The 20,308-nt window shown below is 33.4% G+C and overlaps 7 protein-coding genes across 7 annotated transcripts; 6 read left to right on the forward strand and 1 right to left on the reverse strand.

Moving 5' to 3' along the window:
- Window positions 1-721: 721 nt before the first annotated feature.
- wdr5 (WD40 repeat domain-containing protein) lies at window positions 722-2,430 on the forward strand (the record flags this gene model as incomplete). The annotated part of the gene is made up of 5 exons (XM_020571589.1): window positions 722-938; window positions 1,031-1,194; window positions 1,282-1,511; window positions 1,609-2,034; window positions 2,289-2,430. The coding sequence occupies 5 exons, from the start codon at window positions 722-724 to the stop codon at window positions 2,428-2,430; spliced, it is 1,179 nt and encodes a 392-aa protein (XP_020438863.1).
- Window positions 2,431-2,595: 165 nt separating this feature from the next.
- Window positions 2,596-5,110, forward strand: PPL_00565 (uncharacterized protein; the record flags this gene model as incomplete). Its single annotated transcript, XM_020571590.1, has 4 exons — window positions 2,596-2,617; window positions 2,895-3,326; window positions 3,418-4,695; window positions 4,932-5,110. The coding sequence occupies 4 exons, from the start codon at window positions 2,596-2,598 to the stop codon at window positions 5,108-5,110; spliced, it is 1,911 nt and encodes a 636-aa protein (XP_020438864.1).
- Window positions 5,111-5,353: 243 nt separating this feature from the next.
- PPL_00566 (uncharacterized protein) lies at window positions 5,354-6,502 on the forward strand (the record flags this gene model as incomplete). The annotated part of the gene is made up of 5 exons (XM_020571591.1): window positions 5,354-5,408; window positions 5,498-5,530; window positions 5,597-5,676; window positions 5,769-6,031; window positions 6,124-6,502. The coding sequence occupies 5 exons, from the start codon at window positions 5,354-5,356 to the stop codon at window positions 6,500-6,502; spliced, it is 810 nt and encodes a 269-aa protein (XP_020438865.1).
- A 189-nt stretch (window positions 6,503-6,691) lies between these two features.
- Window positions 6,692-10,020, forward strand: PPL_00567 (uncharacterized protein; the record flags this gene model as incomplete). Its single annotated transcript, XM_020571592.1, has 2 exons — window positions 6,692-7,131; window positions 7,212-10,020. The coding sequence occupies 2 exons, from the start codon at window positions 6,692-6,694 to the stop codon at window positions 10,018-10,020; spliced, it is 3,249 nt and encodes a 1,082-aa protein (XP_020438866.1).
- Window positions 10,021-10,749: 729 nt separating this feature from the next.
- Window positions 10,750-13,594, forward strand: PPL_00568 (phosphatidylinositol phosphate kinase family protein; the record flags this gene model as incomplete). Its single annotated transcript, XM_020571593.1, has 7 exons — window positions 10,750-10,755; window positions 10,862-11,013; window positions 11,260-12,034; window positions 12,112-12,345; window positions 12,452-13,031; window positions 13,149-13,306; window positions 13,484-13,594. 7 exons carry the CDS (start codon window positions 10,750-10,752, stop codon window positions 13,592-13,594), a joined length of 2,016 nt encoding a protein of 671 aa, XP_020438867.1.
- A 151-nt stretch (window positions 13,595-13,745) lies between these two features.
- On the reverse strand, window positions 13,746-14,069 carry PPL_00569 (uncharacterized protein; the record flags this gene model as incomplete). Its single annotated transcript, XM_020571594.1, has 1 exon — window positions 13,746-14,069. One exon carries the CDS (start codon window positions 14,067-14,069, stop codon window positions 13,746-13,748), a length of 324 nt encoding a protein of 107 aa, XP_020438868.1.
- Window positions 14,070-15,805: 1,736 nt separating this feature from the next.
- Window positions 15,806-20,239, forward strand: pikC (phosphatidylinositol-4,5-diphosphate 3-kinase; the record flags this gene model as incomplete). Its single annotated transcript, XM_020571595.1, has 8 exons — window positions 15,806-16,404; window positions 16,546-16,633; window positions 16,722-16,825; window positions 16,912-17,906; window positions 18,084-19,294; window positions 19,383-19,674; window positions 19,747-19,973; window positions 20,054-20,239. 8 exons carry the CDS (start codon window positions 15,806-15,808, stop codon window positions 20,237-20,239), a joined length of 3,702 nt encoding a protein of 1,233 aa, XP_020438869.1.
- Between the last annotated feature and the right edge of the window lie 69 nt (window positions 20,240-20,308).

Here is a 20,308-nt window from a genome sequence, read left to right on the forward strand (position 1 = left end):
TTTTTATGATGGTGATGATTTGATTTTAAAATATATAAAAACTAATAAATAAACTAACTATAATTGATATGATTTTGGTTTTGGTTTTGATTTTGATTGGTTTGGCACCTGGTACAATCTATATTTTAATGATGATTCTTAAGTTATTATCAAAAATGTTGTTGTTGTTGTTGTTGTTGTTGTTGTATAGATAACTATTAGTGGTGGTTGTATATGGTATGTATATTGATATTGTTTGTGGTGAAAATAAGTGAACTAACTCGAGTTACTAGTCAAACACTATAGCTACTACTAATACTACTAATAAAAACCCTTATTTTTTTAATCACAAAACACACAAATAATATTTAATATTATTAATTTTTTTTTTGCTGACCGAGTGAGTCGTTTTCAAAAAAACCAAAAAACTTTCAAAAATTTTTAAAAATTGCAATTTTTAATTTAATTTATCACAATAACCGAATATTTTGTTTTTCGTTTCATCGTGTGTTTAGTTACTTATTTCTAAGAGCCATACAGATCTATCTTAATTCTGAATTGTTATCAAAGATTTATATAGCTATAGATATATATATAACATAACTTTAATAGATAGATAGATAGATAGATAGTTAGATAGTTGTACAACACAACTTTGTACATTTAGTCAAATTTATTTTATTTTTAATAAACAAAAATAAATTAATAACAATAAATATTTATATAGTAATAATATAGAAAAATGGAAGGAATGGAAAGAGGACCAGCAGAAACAATAGAGAGAGGTGTTACCACAGAGAGATTAAGTACAGCACCTCCAGTAGCAGCGGCAGCAGCGGCGGCACCGAAACCAGTTGAAGTCCCACCGGTGTACAAGTTAAAGTTAACATTAAAAGGACACAGGAAATCTATTTCATCGGTAAAGTTTTCACCAGATGGCAAATGGTTACTCTCTGCATGTATGTAATAACTCGCTTTTTTATTTCAATCTCTATATTGAATGATTGTAGAAATTAATATTATCCATCTTTTTCATTATTATTATTAATAGCCGCTGATAACACTGCAAAGATTTGGGATGCAAGATCGGGTACCTTCCAGAGGACTCTAACAGGACACAAAAAAGGTCTATCGGATGCATCGTGGTCACACGATTCAAAGTTTATCTGCACTGCATCTGATGATACAACCGTAAAGATTTGGGATGCTGAAACTGTAAGTGATATTGAGATAAATTATAACTATCATTATATATATGTTAATATATTATTGTTATTATTATTGTTATCGTTGTTATTTTAGGGAGATCTAATTAAAACATTGAAAGGACATGATAATTATGTATTTTCATGTAACTTTAACCCACAATCCAACAAGATTGCAAGTGGATCATTCGATGAGACCGTCATAGTCTGGGACGTCAAGTCAGGCAAACAACTCATACGTATTCCAGCACACACCGAACCAGTTTCATCGGTTCATTTCAACAGAGACGGTTCAATGTTACTTACAAGTAGTATAGATGGTACAGTGTAAGTAGTAGTAGTAGTAGTTTAATATTCATAATCACATAGTCATAGATAGTTTGATGTTTAACACACACACACTTTTTATTCACTTTTTTTTTAGTCGTGTTTGGGACTCATTTTCAGGATCACCACTACAGACTTTGTCGGCGACATTGTCATCGACAGACAGCGTGGCACCACCCATCGTTTCATATTCAATATTTTCACCGAATGGCAAGTACGTGTTGGTCGGTACACTCGACTCGAAACTGCGACTCTGGAACTACAGTGAGAATAAGATGCTAAAGGTATACGAGGGTCATCAGAACTCACAGTACTGCGTGTTCTCAACCTTTTCCAACGGTAAATGGGTGGTATCTGGTTCAGAGGATCACATGATCTACATTTGGAATCTACAGACAAAGGAGATCGTACAGCGACTCGAAGGACACACCGATGTCGTTTTGGCTGTGGCTTGCCATCCCACCGAGGAAATCATTGCCTCTGGTGCAATCAACTCTGACAACACAATTAAGATTTGGAAAGTGTAATGATATTCAATCAAACAATCAATCGATCAATCGATCAATCATTCATTCATTCATTTATAATTATACCACAACAACAACAACAACAATAGCAAACTTTTTCTTTTCAAATTTTTTCTTCTTCAAACCAAAATCGACAGAATTAATCAATCAAATCAATCAATCAAATCAATCTATCAACAAACCAACTAATTTATTAAAGCTAATGCATTACCGATTCAAACAACCAAAACAACAATAATGATAAATCTAGCTATACTATGTACAAATCAAATCATAGATTGATAAGATCGATAACAGAAATGAGAGTTCAATTTGATGAACTTGATCAACACCAAAATTGTCAAATCAACCTCAATGAACAACAACAACAACAGCAACAACAACAACAATGAGTGTTGTTAAACCAACAACAGATAATGTTTTTTTAAAAAATGAAAATAAAAATATTTTTAATTAAATTGATCAAACCCCCTCAAAAAAAAAAAAAAAAAAAAACTAAATCTTTTTTTTTTAATTAATAATCAATCTATCAATTTGAACATACATATATTTAATAAATGCTATATATATTCAAAGAAAGTAAATTAATATAAATATATAGTATGATAAGAAGTAGATTTAAATATATAGATAAAATTATGAAAAAACTAAACAATGATAATGGTGACAATACTTTAAGAAAGCAGAAAAGAAATAATTTATTATTATATTTATTAGGGTAATTACTCTTAAAAGATATTTTAAAGTTTAATAAAATAGCTTATTAATCATGATTATTTATTATTATTATTATTATTATTAAATAATAATGATAATATATAAAATTATTTATTGAACAGTCTAATATTATATATAGGTGGTATATTGTCTATATCATATTATCCAGGACAGGCACATAGAACTTATATGTCAGAGAATGCTTTGTTGCCAGGTGTAGCAAAGATAGAGTTTGAACAGGCTGACATTTCCGATTCGATTCGTTATTCCCAAGAGTATCAGGCAAAGCTAGATACATGTGGTCTGGACAGAGACGCAAATTGTAGACGATTGCTTTCACACTGGATAGAATCCACTCTTAGAGATATAGGTTTAGAAACATATCAACATACATTCATCAAACCATCATCATCATCATCATCATCACTGTCATCAAACGAAACAACAACAACAACATCATCAACATCATCTTCATCATCAACTTCAAAGACAGGATATAATCTTTATAGTGTAATACGTGCACCTAAATCAGATGGTACTGAATCACTTGTAATATCAACAAAGTATTCGGGTAAGTGTTTGAGTGTTTAAAAATGTTTTAAAAGATGAAAAAGTTTTTAAAAATATTAATTTCTATTGCAAATATATATTTATATATAAAGTGGATGCTGCTAAATTGAATAGAGATGAAGTTAATGGTGTTGGATTGCTATTGTCTATTGTTGGAAACTTGCAGAGAAAAGCTAGAGTTTGGCTGGCAAAGGATATTGTTGTGGTGATTACCGATGGTCATTTCGGTGGTGGCTATGGAATGAAGCAATGGCTGTCAGACTACCATTCGAATATCCATTCAAAGTCAACACAGTTTAGACGTGCCGGCATGATCCAAGCGGCACTCAATATCGATGTCCAACCAAACTATCCGACCAACCGATTCAACATACTCGCCGAGGGTTCAAACGGACAACTTCCCAACTTGGATCTAATCAACACAATCGGTCGTATGGCATCAAAAGAGAATGCAAAAGATAGATTACATTTATCTGTTGATAATAGTAATAAAAATAACAATAACAATAACAATAATAATAATAATAATAATAATAATAATAATGATAAATCAATTACAAGTCAAATTGCAAAGATTGTACAATCAAAGATACAAGAATGGTATAATAGATATATTCCATCCGATATGAAGACTTTGACTACTTTTATGGGTAATCAAGCATTGGGAGTGCCAACGGGTGACCACGGACTGTTCAATGCCTACCATATCGATGCCGTCACCATTGCATTGCCATCACACCAGAAACAGCATACCATTTACCAAAACTCTGTCATTATTATTGGTACTCTACGTAGCTTGAATAATCTGTTGGAGCATCTACACCAGTCGTTCTATTACTACCTACTGCCATCACCATTCACCTATATCTCCATCGGTGAGTATATGATAACTCTAGGTTGCATACTGGCGCCACTAGTTGTCTTGGTACTGGTTCTCCTCGTTAGTCTATCGGGTGCATTCAAACCACCTTCACTTCGTATAGTCAAACCAACAACAGCAACAACAACAACAACAACAACAACAGCTACAGACTCAAAAAACAACACTGACAAATCAACAACTGCAACAACAACAACAACTACAGAAGGTGATAAAAATAGTAATTTAGATGTTGATTCACCATCCGATATATTATATTCAACAATCATTGTTAGTCTAACACTGGTAGTTGGACTGGCATTCTACACAATCCCTCTCACATTTTCACATACGATTCTATCGATACTCGAACAACTCTCCCTACAGGACAACGAGTTGACAGATTCCGCTTTGTTTATAGGTTTCACTTTATTATATTTTATTTTATTCTTTATTGTTTATCCAAGATTCGATAATTATTTCAATAGCAATAGTAACAACAACAATAATAGTAATAGTAGTAGTAGTAGTGGTGGTGATGATAATAGCAGCAGCAACAACAACAACAAAACAATAAGATATCTTGGTGGAATGAGTTTCAAGGTGTTTACATGTCTACCGGTGTTGTTGTTCATCTCGACGATGTCACTCTTGAATTTCTCGTTCTGTACGATCGCAGCGATCTTTATTGTACCGCTCTGTATTATCCCACAACACAGTAGTTACCGTTTATTCCGATGGTTCCAGTCGTTGTTCACCATCATTCTCTCACCGCCACTGGTAGTCTTCTTGATTGCCAAGCTCTATTTGAACCAGAATGTATACTCATTCATTGCCACACTGATACGACAACATCAGATGTACTCGACATTATTATTCCCATTCCTAACACTTGTTTACATTCCACTCAATATTTTAACACTTAAATTAATCAACGCAATAATCCTAAATAACAACAACAACAACAACAAACAAAACAAAGTCAAATTAAATTAAATTAAATTCAATTAATAACAATATAAATAAAATATGATAAATATTATAAATATGATAACAATCAATCTCTTTAATTTATTTAATAATAATATTTGGTTTTTTACTTTTTATCATAGTTTTTTTTCTTTTTAATTTTTTTTTCACTAAAATTAGTGTGGGAACCATTGAAATTAATGTGTACCTATTTTCCACATTGGGATCAAAATACTGTGTCTCGATATCCGCAAAGTAAGCAAAAAAACAAAACAAAATCTTTTTATTTATTTTTTCTAAAATGGTTAAGATTATTTTATTTTTATTTTTATTTGTATTTGTAGATAATATATATTCACAATGTACATTTATGGATGGTAAGGTACCACCTCTTGGTAGCTGTGAAGGTCCTATTCAGAGAGCGGTTATTAAACTAAATCAAGCAATTGCTAATAATGGAGGATGTCCCTCAGGATTAATACCGTACTATAAAGATGGTTTAATTGATCCTAGCGCAAAAACTGTATGTATTATTATTTATCAACCAACCAATCACTATAAAAAAAAAGAAACATAAATATTTAAAATCTTATTCTAAACATTTAATATAAAAAGTGTGGTCAATGTGTACCTGGTATATCAGGTTTAGAGAATCCAGATCAATGTGGAATCAATGAGTTTTGTGATGACAGTGGAAGTTGTAAGAGTTTAAAAGATCACCCGTTATACCATCAGAGTTGTCCTTCAGAGTTGAATGGTGAACAATCAGCAACCGGTTGGTGTGGTGCTGGTTTAAAGTGTATTCAGCATTCATGTTCAATTTGTAAAGAAGGTTCAATATTTGGTAATGATGGTAAACAATGTATAAATGGTGAATGGTATGTTGTTGTTATATTTAAATAGAGTACTCTTCTTTAAACAAATCTTTTAACCATTTATATACAAATCAAAAAACAACAAATATAAATAGGAGTTATTCAAAATGGTCAGGATTTAGACAATTCAATGATCCAACGGATACATTTGTGTTTTGGATCTTTATATTGTTGATCGTAGTAGGTTTGGCAATGGCTATAGTACCTCGTATTGATACCAGATTGTTTTTAAGAAAAGGAAAGAAAACTGTACTTAGTTTGAAGAATTCATTTGGTGGTGGTAGTGTTGGTATTACTAAAAACAATAACAATAGTAATAATAATAGTAATAGTAATGCTAATAATAATGATAAAGTAAACAAAAGAAATAATAATAATCTTAAAGTTAACACTAGAGTAAACAATGAGCATGTTGATGACAACTATCATGGAGTTGAATTGAATAATTTGAATGGATCTGATAGATCTGAATAGAAATAAATACTACTTCTTTTTTTAATTAAATAATCAATCGATATGAATAGTTTATGAGACGCAACTTTACTCATAAGAGTTTTGGTAGTGAAGTCCTTCATTCGTTTTTTTTTTTTAAAATTTAATTAATTATTTTAATTTTTTTAATTAAATAGACGCGAGTCAGATGATTTAAGATATATTATTATTATGTTAAGTAAAAAGTATTCATCTACTACGATCAGTAGAATCATATCATTTAATCAGAGTAGATGTTTTTTTACACCAGAAAATACACTAAATAGTAAAATAGTAATTGATGGATATGCATCATCGATTCATACAGATTCAACTAGTAATCATCAGTTCAATATAAAATCATATCAACAAAGAAATGAAGCACAACAACAACAACAACAACAACAACAAAAGTATAATTATTCAAGTGTTAGTGCAAAAAAGTTAATAGAAGAGATAAAGAAAAACAACGAAACAAAGAGTAATAATAATAATAATAATATTGATAATAATAATAATAATAATAATAGAGGTGAAAATTTTAAAAGACCAAGTAATAGACATAAATCAGCTTATGACTTTATAACAGATGCTAATCAAAAACAATATTCACCCGAGAGATTAGTTGATAAGTATGTATTTTATTAATCATTCATTCATTGATTTTGAACTACATTTTTATTAATAACCGACTCATTATTGTCTATTAAAGAATTCATAGATTTTTAGTATCGAAATTGGGTAGAAAAGAATGTTTGGACGATGTAGATAGTCTGTTGGAATGGTATTGTAAGCTGTCACCCGATATTATTGATCGTGTCCGATTGAATCTGTTCATTCAGTACTACTCTGGTTTGGAGGAGTCGGTCGATACTCATCACAAGGTGATGCGTGTATTCGATCTGTTTAGACGATTCAATATAGAGATGTCGGTGAAGACCTATCAGTATATGTTTGTTTACTACTGTCGACGTGATCGACCAGACGAGCGAAAGCTACTCTGCAAGCTGATCAACGACATGCAGTTCAACCATGCCGAGTCGATCGAACGTATGATTCTCTACGATGGGCGTAACGATGATTTGCTCTCCTCGTACATCTGGGCGTATACAACGATTGGACAACTCGATTCTGCAACACGACTGTTCGATCTGGTCGACCAGTCTCGCAAGATTCGCAACCTGGCACCACTTGCACTCCAATCGTTGTTTCTTCACTCTCTCACCCACGACTTTCAACGTGCAATCTCCATCATGAGAACTTACTGTCACAATAGAGACACTGCATTCTGGTTTCTACAAAAGATAACACCAATAGTTTTCAACAACATAGATCAACAACAACAACAAGTTGAACAACAGCAACAACAACAACAAGAATCATTCAATAGAATAGTTGATATGGTATTACAATGGAATGATGAAGGTGTTGCAAATCATTTTAATTTCATTGAATTTATCAAAACCTATTCACAGTATGACGATTCGATATCGCTGCGGTGTTATACACAGTGGACTTCTAATTTACAGCAATTCCCTGTCGGTCAACTATTGATGTATATCTACAGGAGCAGCGAGAAGAGCAAGGATCGGATCAGTCCAGAATTGTTAAAGCATACTTCTCAGTTGCTAAAGATGATAGTCGATCAAAAGGTACAATTGCCAATCGAATCTTCACAGGCGTTGCTAGAGATACTGGTTTCGTCGATCGATGTCAATACAGCAGCACTCCAGCAGCACTCTGACCAATTCGATGTACAAAGAGATCTAGAGTTGTTCTTGCAGCATCTGGCATTCGGTGTCGCCAATAACCATTGCTACGACATTGCCAGTCTGGTTGTGTACAACTCGTTCGCAGCGGACAAGCGGATGCTCACGACACTCGTCGATTTCCTGCGTACTCAGTCACCACTCCACACCGACAAAATCTCAGATCAAGTGATTCAGGTGTTCTTACATTTCGGACAGTATCAACACGCTCTCGACTGGATGGTACGTCGTACTTCGCAGCTGCATTTGCCACGTCACCTGCTTTCCACCGCCAACTTTGAGATCTACCATCATCTACGCATAGAGAGCGTAAAAGAACGGATTGCCAAGGCTGAACAAGACATAAAAAACCTTGGCACTACTACTACTATCGAAAGTAACAATAACAATTTTAATCAACATCAACAGTACCATTTGAGTTTGTGTGAAGATTTGAAAATGGAGGAACGACTTCTTCAATTTTGGCGCGCATTCAACACCAGTTCCAAGAAGACTATGGATAGAATGATACAGAACTTTGTCTCGCAGAGAAAATCATCGAGAGGACAACATATACATAACAAACTGCACGGCACTCCTATGCCAATGCCCAACAATCGATCGGATCACTTTCCTTTCAAACAACTGATAAACATCGCAGTCACAAGAGACGATGCATTACGACTCCAATCGATACTATCGGAGCTTCACAGAGAGTGCGAACAAACAAACATCAACAATAACATTGGTGCGCTACTCTTGAATTCACATATTGTTTTGTCTCAGATTCTCGATCCTCTGGAGTACATTCGTTATCGTTCTTCTCTCAGCAAAGACACCAGAATCCTTACATTCCATCCACTTCCCTATAAGAACTCGTTGATTATCAACTTGGATAGTACATTCGATATCATGAGAGAAGAGCAATTTCTATTGCTGACGAGTTCACACACCATTTGGAATGCAATTGTAGTGTCACTCCTGGAAAATGGGTATCTGGAAGACGGACTGGCTGTCGCCGAGACCATGTTGGATCGATTCGTTCAGCTGAATATGCGTACCGTCGATACCATTGCCTGTAAGATGTTGGAACTCAACAGAGTGAACGATCCTCTACTTGCAAGACTGCCGTTCGCCGAGCGAAACGACGGACTCAGAAACTGCAAGCTGAAGAGTCTGATCGACGCCAACCAACTCGATGAAGCCGAGAGACTTCTCAGCACGCTAAACTTCAACCAAACGCAGACTGTCAGACTCGCCGCTTCGCTGCTATTCTCTCGCTACCCAATAGAAGAAGCCGCCCAGAAGCTGTTTGGCTACTCTTCGCAACTGTCGTATCGTGGCCACTTCTACGTTGAATTTTTCGAGGCACTGATGACCATGGAGGTCGGTCGCAATGACATTGCCAAACACTATATCGAGAATGTCGACCCATCGTTCTTTAGCAACCCTAGAAACCTGAATATGCGTCTAATAGATCTCATGATCAGAGCGGAACCCAAAAAGGAAGAGAAACTCGCCATCTTCAAGCGACTTCAAGAGCAACTGAAATCGGTGACTCAAAGTTTTTGGAATCGTATAGCAAAGATCAATTACACAGTCAAAGACACTGAGACAGGTCACCTACTAGGTCAAATGTACATCAACAAAGAAGATCCATCACAAAATGACAACCTTACACCAACCCAACACCACCACACCACAACCAAACTTTCACAAACCAACTTGAATTTCATAAGAAATTACTTTCAAAAAAAATCAACTCAACAATAATATTTAATTAAAATTTAAATTAATCTAGATTAGATTAACCAATAATAATAATAATAATAATGAAAATGAGAAATAACTACTATTTAAATAAAGTCTTTGGACTAGTCCAATAACGTGATATAGTTGGTGGTGGGTGGTAAACAATTAATAAAACATTAAAAAAAAAATAGCTAGATTTCTTATACATTCTATTTTGATAAATTTAACAAAAAAAAATAAAATGAAAAAGATTGTCTCTATTTGATAATGCAAGATAAAATTTATGTATCTCTCTTATCGAATTAGTATTATGATTTGCTTATTTTATCTTTTGGAACCATCAACATCATCATTGTTTTTAGGTTTCGAAGAGACAACATATTTTTTTTAATTTTTATTTTTCATTCTTAAATTTTTGCGATAAAAATAGGGTGAAAAGTAAAAATAACCTAAGATTACCACTCTTTTTCTTTCGATGTAAATAAAATAAAGGGTGATCTCTATTGTTTAGAAATCATGATAAATTATAATTACTCTAAATAAAATACAAATCAGGTGCTATTTGAACAAACAACTCAAATATTTATAATTTCATTTTTTTTAATTAGAACTAATTTTAAATAATAATCATTTTTCATTCATTTTATAACAACAATACATAATAAAGAATAATAATAATAATAAATAACAATAATATAAATATAAATAGATATATATATGACAATTTTAAAATAGAAAGTAAATAAAAAAATGACTGTAAGTTTTAAAAAATAAATAAAGAATCGTGATATAAAAAAAACAAAAAGAAAAGAAAAGAAAAAGTTAATAATTTAATTTAATTTAATAATATGTGTATGTATAGTTATTATATAGAATATCTGGGTCGTTTGCCTTGATGTCATTCTTAGGTGCATTGTTTGTTATTGTAACCTTTGGATTGTATAAAGATTTAAAGAGACACCCAACACAGATGATATTCTACTTGTCTGTTTGTGACTTGGTGTTTAGTTTCAAGTATATGGTGACGTCAGTGATACCAGACAGTTATTCGCTGCAAAACAATGAAGCAGTGTGCTACATTCAGGCAGCTCTACAACAGTTCTTTGGTTTGGCATCGATTGGGTGGTCCGGTATGATCTCACTCAACTTGATCATCACCTCGATTCGACCATTCAAGAACACCGCCAACTATGCCAAGTTCTATCAGTTCTGGGTGTGGAGTCTGAGTGCAATCACCACCGCTTTCATCTTTATTCTTAGTCGTGACTCCATTGCCAAGTCAGGCGACGGCACGTGCTGGCTAAAGAATCGTTCACTCATCCGACTTACTTTCTTCATTCCGTTGCTCACCTATATAGCGTTGTCAGTTGGTTCACTCATTACTACCTTTATCTACTCTCGCGGTACCTATCACAGCTACGATAAAGGCAGAATGGGAATGTTGATTCGTATGAGTTGTTACACTTTTATCTTTATCATCTGTTGGCTGGGACCGTTGATTCATCGTGTCTATCAATGGATTGAACAGGGCACAAAGAACAACAACAATGAGGAACTAGACAACAGTTGGTTTATGTATTTCGATGCGATCGGTGTATCGATCCAAGGATTCTTCAATGCGATGATCTGGCTGACCAATCCACAGTTCTTCAATGCACTGATAAAGAATCTACAGAAACTGTTGCCTTCCTCCGATATCCTGAGTGACGAGACTATACCGTTGTTCACAACACTTGCCGATCAATCGCAAGATCCAATTCAACTCGCCAAGATACTCCGACAGAATATTATCACTTGTTGTCTCAAGGGTATTCAACTATCGGTGCGAGACAACAACAACGCAGACGACATTATATTAGACGAAAACAAACCATCGACACAACAAACAGTATACAATGAAACCGATCTTTTCAACCAAGAACTAAGTTCAACGCCTCATTCCAATGTTTTAAAGAAACATAAATTCAAGGATTATTCTCCTGCTATCTTTGCAAAGATTAGACAACTTCAAGGTATTTCAAATGAACAATTTCTTGTAAGTACTAAGTTAAATTATTTCATTATTGAATTTTATTATATATTTATTAACCATTTATATATATTTATAATTAGGAATCATTTAATTGTCATAAATTCTTTGATAAGTTATCTAATCAAAAGTTTTCAGAGGGTAAGAGTGGAAGTTTCATGTGCTTCACACCTGATACCCAATATCTGATAAAAACAATCACCGCCGATGAAAGTAGATTGTTAAGAAAGTTAATAATACATTTTTACAAGTATTTCCAAACAAATAATCAATCTTTTCTTACAAAGTTCTATGGTTCATATAAAGTTGTTATGCCAGTAAGTAGAGTAGTAATGATATATTTTATATTTTTAAGCTATTAGCTGACTTACCTACAAACTTGAATCTAATCATTGTTTTAATTTATATTTTATCTTTATGTAGAATGGACATTTTGTATATCTAGCTATTATGTCTAACGTGTTTAGTAGTTCATCGGTAAAGATGACTGAACGTTATGATATAAAGGGATCTAGTATCAATAGAGGTGGAAAGTATGATTACAATAGATATAATACACTTGGTTTGGATCTAGATTTCATCAATGTTAGAAAGACTCTATCATTATCAGCGATCGATAGAGAAACCTTGATTAAACAGATGGCCAATGATTCAGAGTTTTTGAAATCACTCAATATCATGGACTACAGTTTACTCATTGGAATCAAACCAAAGCACCAAACATCACCTTCAACCACATCATCGACAATCAACAACCTTTATCAAACAGTATCACCTTCACTCATACCGAAACACATTAGATTTGAACTAGATCAACAACAAAATCAACAGAATTCACCATTATCTTTATCATTACCAACAATCTTAACAAAACACGAGAGTAATGCTAATAATCCAGATGATAATCAAATGAATAATAATAATAATGAATACATAGATATAGATGATAATCATAATGAATTAATTAACAATAGTAATAGTAATAGCAGCAATAATAATAATGGTATGTCTTCTTTCTTTTATATATTATTTAAATTAATAATTTACTAATAGTTTATTTTTAAAATTAAAGATTTTAATGTAATGAAATCTTTAGATAATAAGGATATATATTATATAGGTATTATAGATGTTTTACAGTTATACGATTTTGAAAAGAAGTCAGAGAGATTCTTTAAAGTATACTTTATGATGAAGAATAGACATGAAATATCGTCTGCACCTCCCGAGTTCTATCAAGAGAGATTTATGAAGCGAATCACACAAATAGCAACCGATGTATTTAGTGTATAAAACAAACATATATTTGAATCGATTCGAATCGAATCGAATTAATAAATCGATACTACATATCTCTATCTCTCATCTATAAAACAGTTGGGAGATAGTTGGAGAAATAGTTTGTGTAAACTAACAACACTACTACTAATAACAATATCTTATTATTACTAATAGGGAGGGCATTTGGGTAAAAATGGTTCAAAATATACAATAGCGTTATTATCTATCTATGAATTTGGGAATAGAGGGGTTGGTATAATACTATATATATTTAATAATAATTAATACATATAAGTAATAAAGAATAAAATAATGAATTAATTAACAACAGTAAAAGTAATAGTATTTAGTGTATAAAATATTTGAAAGATATATCTTTTATTAGTATGTTAAAGAGTGGTCTTTCATTTGATTATTCATTGTTTACAGAGATATTTTATTCTTGAATAGTATTTCTAAAATGAATTTGGAGGGTATATTTATGTGTGTTGGGATCAAAACTGATACGAGCATCAACGTTGGTAATGCTTTCTGTATTAATTTGTGCTCTTTGTAAAGGAATTAATACATTCAGTACATTGGGATTGCCAACAAAGTGTGAGTCAACATTAAAGGTATAGACATCAATTGGTGGAAGAATCAATAGGGAATAGTATGTAGAGACACCACTGATGGAGAATGGTTGATATTGAGTTCCATGAGCTGGAAAACAAACAATATTACGGAACTTTGTTTGACTTGGGAAGTTTCTTTCAGTCATTTTTTTAAGTAAATATTATTTAGAGTTTAATTAATTAAACTTTGATTAGGTATAATTCACATCAAATGAGCATTAGTTAACTTCTATATATATCTGTCTATGTTGACAATATCAATATTATTATTAGGAATATTCAAAATAATATGAAATTAACCATTTGATTATTTGGTAAACTTGTATTGGAACCAATAATAAATATGTAGATTAACAACATGACGTATTAATCTACTTGAAAAAAAAAACAAAAAAGAAAAATCTTTCAGTTTTTTTTATATTTTTATTCTATTTATAATTGTAAAAGATTTTGAACAAGAAGCAAAAAGAAGCAAAAAGAAGAAAATAGAAGAACAGGTCAATTCCTATCAACTAGAGATAAATGTTTTTGAAGATAAAATCTAACAAGTGAAAGAATAAAAAATCAAATTTTGGTTTGTTTATTTGCTTTTAAACTAATAATAATACATACTATACTATGTCATGAAATAAAATACTTAACTGAGAAAAAAAAAAAAACAAGATTAAAAAAGTTTGACTTGTTATAAATTGTAACCATACATTTAATTCGAAATTCAATTTCATATGTTGAAATTTATTCGATAATCTACCACTTATCTGAAATGATAGTGATTAATATTATTTCTTTTAAAAATAGAAAATAAAAAGTGACAATTTACTTCTCACACATGAAGTTGTTTCTCAATCAGATCGGTTACCCCTAAATTTTTGAAGGACCACAACAACGGAATTCAAAAAAAAAAAGTGATGGATGGACCATTCAAAAAAAAAGATTAAAATTTACACCCGAAAAAAAAAAAAAAAAAAGATTCCTTTTAAAATCAAAAGAATCATACAAATATTAAATTGACATTATTAATAATCAGCATCAAACATTTATTTATTTGTAGTAAATTATTTTTTTGTATTTTTAAAAAATTGTAATATATATCTATTTATTTAAAGTGATTTTAGAAATTATTTATTTATTTTTTACAATCAGATCAGATCAAATCAAATCAAAATAAAATAAAATAGTAAAGGTTTTTTAGATGAATGGTATTAGCAATGGAAATGAAAATGAAAAAGTGGTAGTGGGTGGTGGTAGTGGTAGTCAACAACAGTCGGAGAAAATGTCAACTTTGCAGGCGCGACACCAAAAAGCACAGGAAAAATACAATGAGATCGAGCATAATCTCGTGAGATTGGTGCAGTCGGTCAAAGTCGACAATTTGAAGCGTGAACAAGAGTTAGAGTCGATCGAGAAACAAAAGAAGGATTTGGTGCTGCGAATCGAACAGTTTGAGCGAAGACAGAGTTCGAGCATCTCATTCCTAAACAAAGAGAAATCCGACTTGTCACAACTGATCGAGTTGGAGTCGGAGCGAGTGGTTCTGTTGGAACGACTTCAAAAAAAGGCAACTCCAAACGGCAACAGCAGCACCGCCAGCCGAATCTCAATGATACCGCCACAGTCGAATCCGATCCTGCGTGAGTTGCGTGAGCTCCAACAACAGATTCATTCGATCGAGCACAACTTTGGAGAGTTACAAAAGTCGGCGAGATCCAAGCAGAGTCATCTATGCAATCTGATCATGGAGTCAGAGACAAAGGTGGCCGGACTACTCAAGCAGCGCGACGACAAAGAACTGGCTAGCAGGAACAAGCGAGAAGTAGAGCTACTAGTGCTGAAACTAGAGAAAGACAAGTCAAGCAGTCCAGTCATCGAAGATCTCGTAGGCATGGTAAAAAAAGAGTATTTGAGATCAAACTCAAGAACTGACATTCACAACAATAACGAACTCGATTTGGATCTATCCGATCTCACCATTAAGAACAATAGCACTACCAACCAACAGGATAGCAAATCAAGTTCAACAGCATCGAAACTAAACAATCTTACAACCATACTTAAAAAGCCAGAACCAACAAAAGTAATGTCAAAATCAACATCATCATTACCTGAAGTACCAATTCATCAACTTGTTAATAATAATAGTAATAGTAATAATAACAATAATAATGGTAGTGGTAATAGTAATGGTAATGGTCGTCCAATGTTATCTCGACAGAAATCAGAGTATAGAGTCGGTCAATCTCCGGATCTATCTGAACATAAACCGATTCAGTACCCACTTACAATTATGGTCAACAGTGAAGTACACTATTGTATGTACAGTTTAGAATTCGATAGCATATCAACACTACGTCAAAATATATACACTCATCTCGAAAAGAAAGCACCACACATACTCACCAACTTGGAAGCATGTCAACCCGATGATCTATCCATTAAAACCACATCATTCACATTTTTCCTTAACGAACCAAAGGTATATCTGTAAGTAAAAATAAAAATAACAAGTTAATTACTATCAAACAAACAAACAAACAAACAAGGGTACCGAAATCAAACAAACAAACAAACAAACAAACAAACAAACAAACAAACTAATTAATTAATTAATTTATCATCTATTAGTAAATATATACCGTTTTTTGCAGATCAAATCAATCAAACAAGTGATCATTCACTTAATCCTGTATTATATATTGTATCAAATAAAATAGTAAGTTATTATTAGTTACATAATAATATTAAAAAAAGATAATAGTTAAAACTAATAATCTCAATCTTTATCTTTTAAATTACTATAGGAACAATTGTTTAACAATCAAATTAGTCAGATTATTGATAACTATAATGAATCTATTAAAACAACTAATCCAGAATCTATTTATTTTAGAACTAAAATGATAAAGTAAGAAAATTATGATTAGATTATCGTACAATAATAACTATATAACTAATAGAATGTTGTTGTTGTTGTTGTTGTTGTTAAAATAGTTTCTTAGATTCAATTAGTAAACAAAGAAAGAAATTAGATGGTGATTTAAAGACCTATAGAACACCGATGTCCTCTTTCATTAGGATCAGATCTGTTACATCACCGTTGCCATCTACAGCCAGTTTCAATAACAACTATCAAATGCGTCCAATGTCACCACCAACCTTCTCCAATCCACTGATACATCAATCAATTCAAACATCACCTACATTCCTATCACGACCACTTGATATCAGTAATGCCAATAACAACAATCATTTACATGGTAGTGGTGGAAAGCTATCACTTAATGATTCTACTTCTTCGGTATCACCATCACCATCACCGCTTCTCAATGGCTCCGGTGGATGGAAATCATGCAGTCCATCGAACCGAACCGGAAGAGAGTCACCAACCATCATGATATCACCTAACAATCAACCGAATACAACAACGACATCGGTTGGACACTCCGGTACTTGTACGATCCGTCTATTCATATCGGACAACATCATAAAGACTTTCCAATGTCATGTACAAACATCGGTCGGTGAACTGATAGATACCATCTACTCAAAGTTCTCTAAATTCATACAGATTTCGCAGTCTAAAGAGAATGCCAACGCAAAGTCACCACTGACCGGAAGTGACTTGAAATCAATGTTTGTATTCAAGATTCGTGGTTTGGAGATCTATTTGTTGAATCAATCGATTCCACTGTCATCGATCGATTTCATCAATACCAAGTCGAGACGTCAGAAAAAGATTGATCTCCTGTTGATTCCTCGTGAAAAGGTCGATCAACAGATTACAACAAACACCTACGATTACTCTGAACTCTCGAAATTGCATTCGCGTGACTCTCTCGAGATAGAGTTACAAGATGATTGGGACGGCGCCTCAAACTCCAACACTCTGGCATCGCACCAAGTCACCAAACGACTACGCATTAGAATCGGTGGTCTAAAGAACTTCTCACCAGAGATGATTCCTAGTCTATCGGCACCAGAGAAGTGTAAGATCTATGCATCGTGTCAGATGTATCAGTGTGGCTATAAGATTGGCGAGGAAATGACTACTCCGATGCTACCGCTCACCTCTAATCCATCGTGGTTGCACTGGGTTGAGGGACCGCAATACAATCATATACCGTCCAATGCAATTCTCTGTCTACAGGTACGAGTTAAACAAGCTACGAGCGCACGTGAAGATATCGTTTTGGGATGGATCAATTGTCGTGTCTGGAACTATCAATATCGTATCAACTCTGGATTCCACTGTCTGAGAACCTACGACAATAAGCCAGATCCAACCGGTTCAATCATTCAAAGTTCATTGATGCATGCAATCCAACTTTCATTTGAAATAGAAATGAATTCACCAACCATTCTATTCACCCCGTTCCCTCCGACAACAAGCTCGACTTCTTCGTCGTCGTCGACCAGCTCCACGCCAACAGCAAGCTCGCCACTCTCCTCTTCCATCGACTTGAACAACTCCTCGGAACTCAACAATGAGCTATCATTCAGTGAAATGCAACAACTTTCGGCAATCATTGAGAAAGATCCACTCACAGACTTGACACAGGACGAGAGAGTGCTATGCTGGAAGTATCGCCACTACTGCAAGTTCATAGCGAAATCGACGTCGAAAGTCATCTCCTCCGTGCCGTGGAATGAGCCATCGGGAGTGCAGGAACTCTATCAGCTACTACACGACTGGGTTCCTCTTGAGCCAGTCGACACTCTTGAGCTGCTCAGCTCGAAATTCCTTGACCGTGAAATTAGAAAGTTTGCCATTATGACACTCAGAAGAATGTCCGACTCTGAGCTGAGTCTGTATCTCCCACAGCTAGTACAGGCACTCAAACACGAACCGAACCACTACTCCACTCTTGCAAAGTTCCTACTTCGCCGAGTATTGTTGAACCGACAACAAATGGGACATTACTTCTTCTGGCATCTCAAAGCAGAGATTAGCAATTTGAATGCCGAGCTCCACTCCGAATGGGTAGAACGCTACACCTTGATTCTAGAGAGTTTTCTAAGAGGTAGCGGTCCGCGACTCAACGAGATAAGCAAGCAATACGATCTCTACGAGAAGATCAAGGGTATTGCAATCTCGGTGAAGAACATACCCAATACGAAGCGTCGTGACTACCTGCAGACTACACTCGGTCAGCTGAAACTGGCAAGCGACTTCCAACTTCCTATCAACCCCGAGATGAAAGTCAGAGGAATAGAGCTGACATCGTGTAAGATCAAAGAGTCAAAGACACTTCCACTTTGGTTATCGTTCTACAACCACGATCCACTAGGTGATAACATTCTCACCATCTTCAAAGCAGGTGATGATCTTAGACAAGATCAATTAACATTACAAATGATTGATTTAATGGATAGAGTAAGTTAAAGTTTTATTAATTCTAAATGTATATAAAACATCATATGTTTATTAAATATTAACAAATCAATCAATCAATAATGTTTAGATGTGGTTATTAGAAGGTATAGATTTACAAACTATTAGTTACAAATGTATTGCTACAGGACCGTTTGAAGGTATGATTGAGATCGTTGGTGAATCAATTACGATTGCAGAGATACAAAAACTATCTGGTGGTATCACTGCTGCATTTTCAGAGACAGCCATCGCAACTTGGCTAAAACAGATGAATCCATCCGAATTTGAATATCAACTGGCAGTAGAGAACTTTGTAAGATCCTGTGCTGGTTGTTGTGTATATACTTGGATACTTGGTATTGGTGATCGTCATAATGATAGTAAGTGTTTATTGAAAAACAAAAAAAAACAAACTTTTTTTATTTAACATAACTAATCTTATTATTAAATAGATATTATGATAACGAAATCAGGTCATCTTTTCCATATTGATTTCGGTAGATTCTTGGGTAATGTACAGACCTGGAATGGAATAAAGAGAGAAAGAGCACCATTTGTATTCCCACCCTCTTTTGCTCATATCATTGGAGAACACTTTAAAACATTTGAAGATCTCTGTGGTAAAGCTTATAATATCATTAGAAGAAAAGCTCATGTTTTTATCAATCTATTTTTAATGGTAAATATTATATACCTATTAAATACTACTACTATCACTTTTTATTATATATATTAATTCATTAATTATCATGACAATAGATGGTATCAACAGGTATGCCAGAATTAAATCATCGGGATGATATAAAATATCTTAGAGATGCTCTCGCTCTCGACTTGACATCGGATCAAGCATCTGCTAAATTCTCAGAGATGATACAAGAGAGTATAAAGAGTAAAGCAACCGGTGTCAACTTTGCAGTTCATATATTAGCCAATCCAAATTAATGAAATGAAAAAAAAAAAAAAACAAATAAAAAATTAATAATAATATTTAATTTAATTTAATTTTTTTTA

This window comes from Heterostelium album (assembly GCF_000004825.1).
Source record: "Heterostelium album PN500 unplaced genomic scaffold PPL_scaffold1, whole genome shotgun sequence".
Taxonomy (NCBI): Eukaryota; Evosea; class Eumycetozoa; order Acytosteliales; family Acytosteliaceae; genus Heterostelium; species Heterostelium album.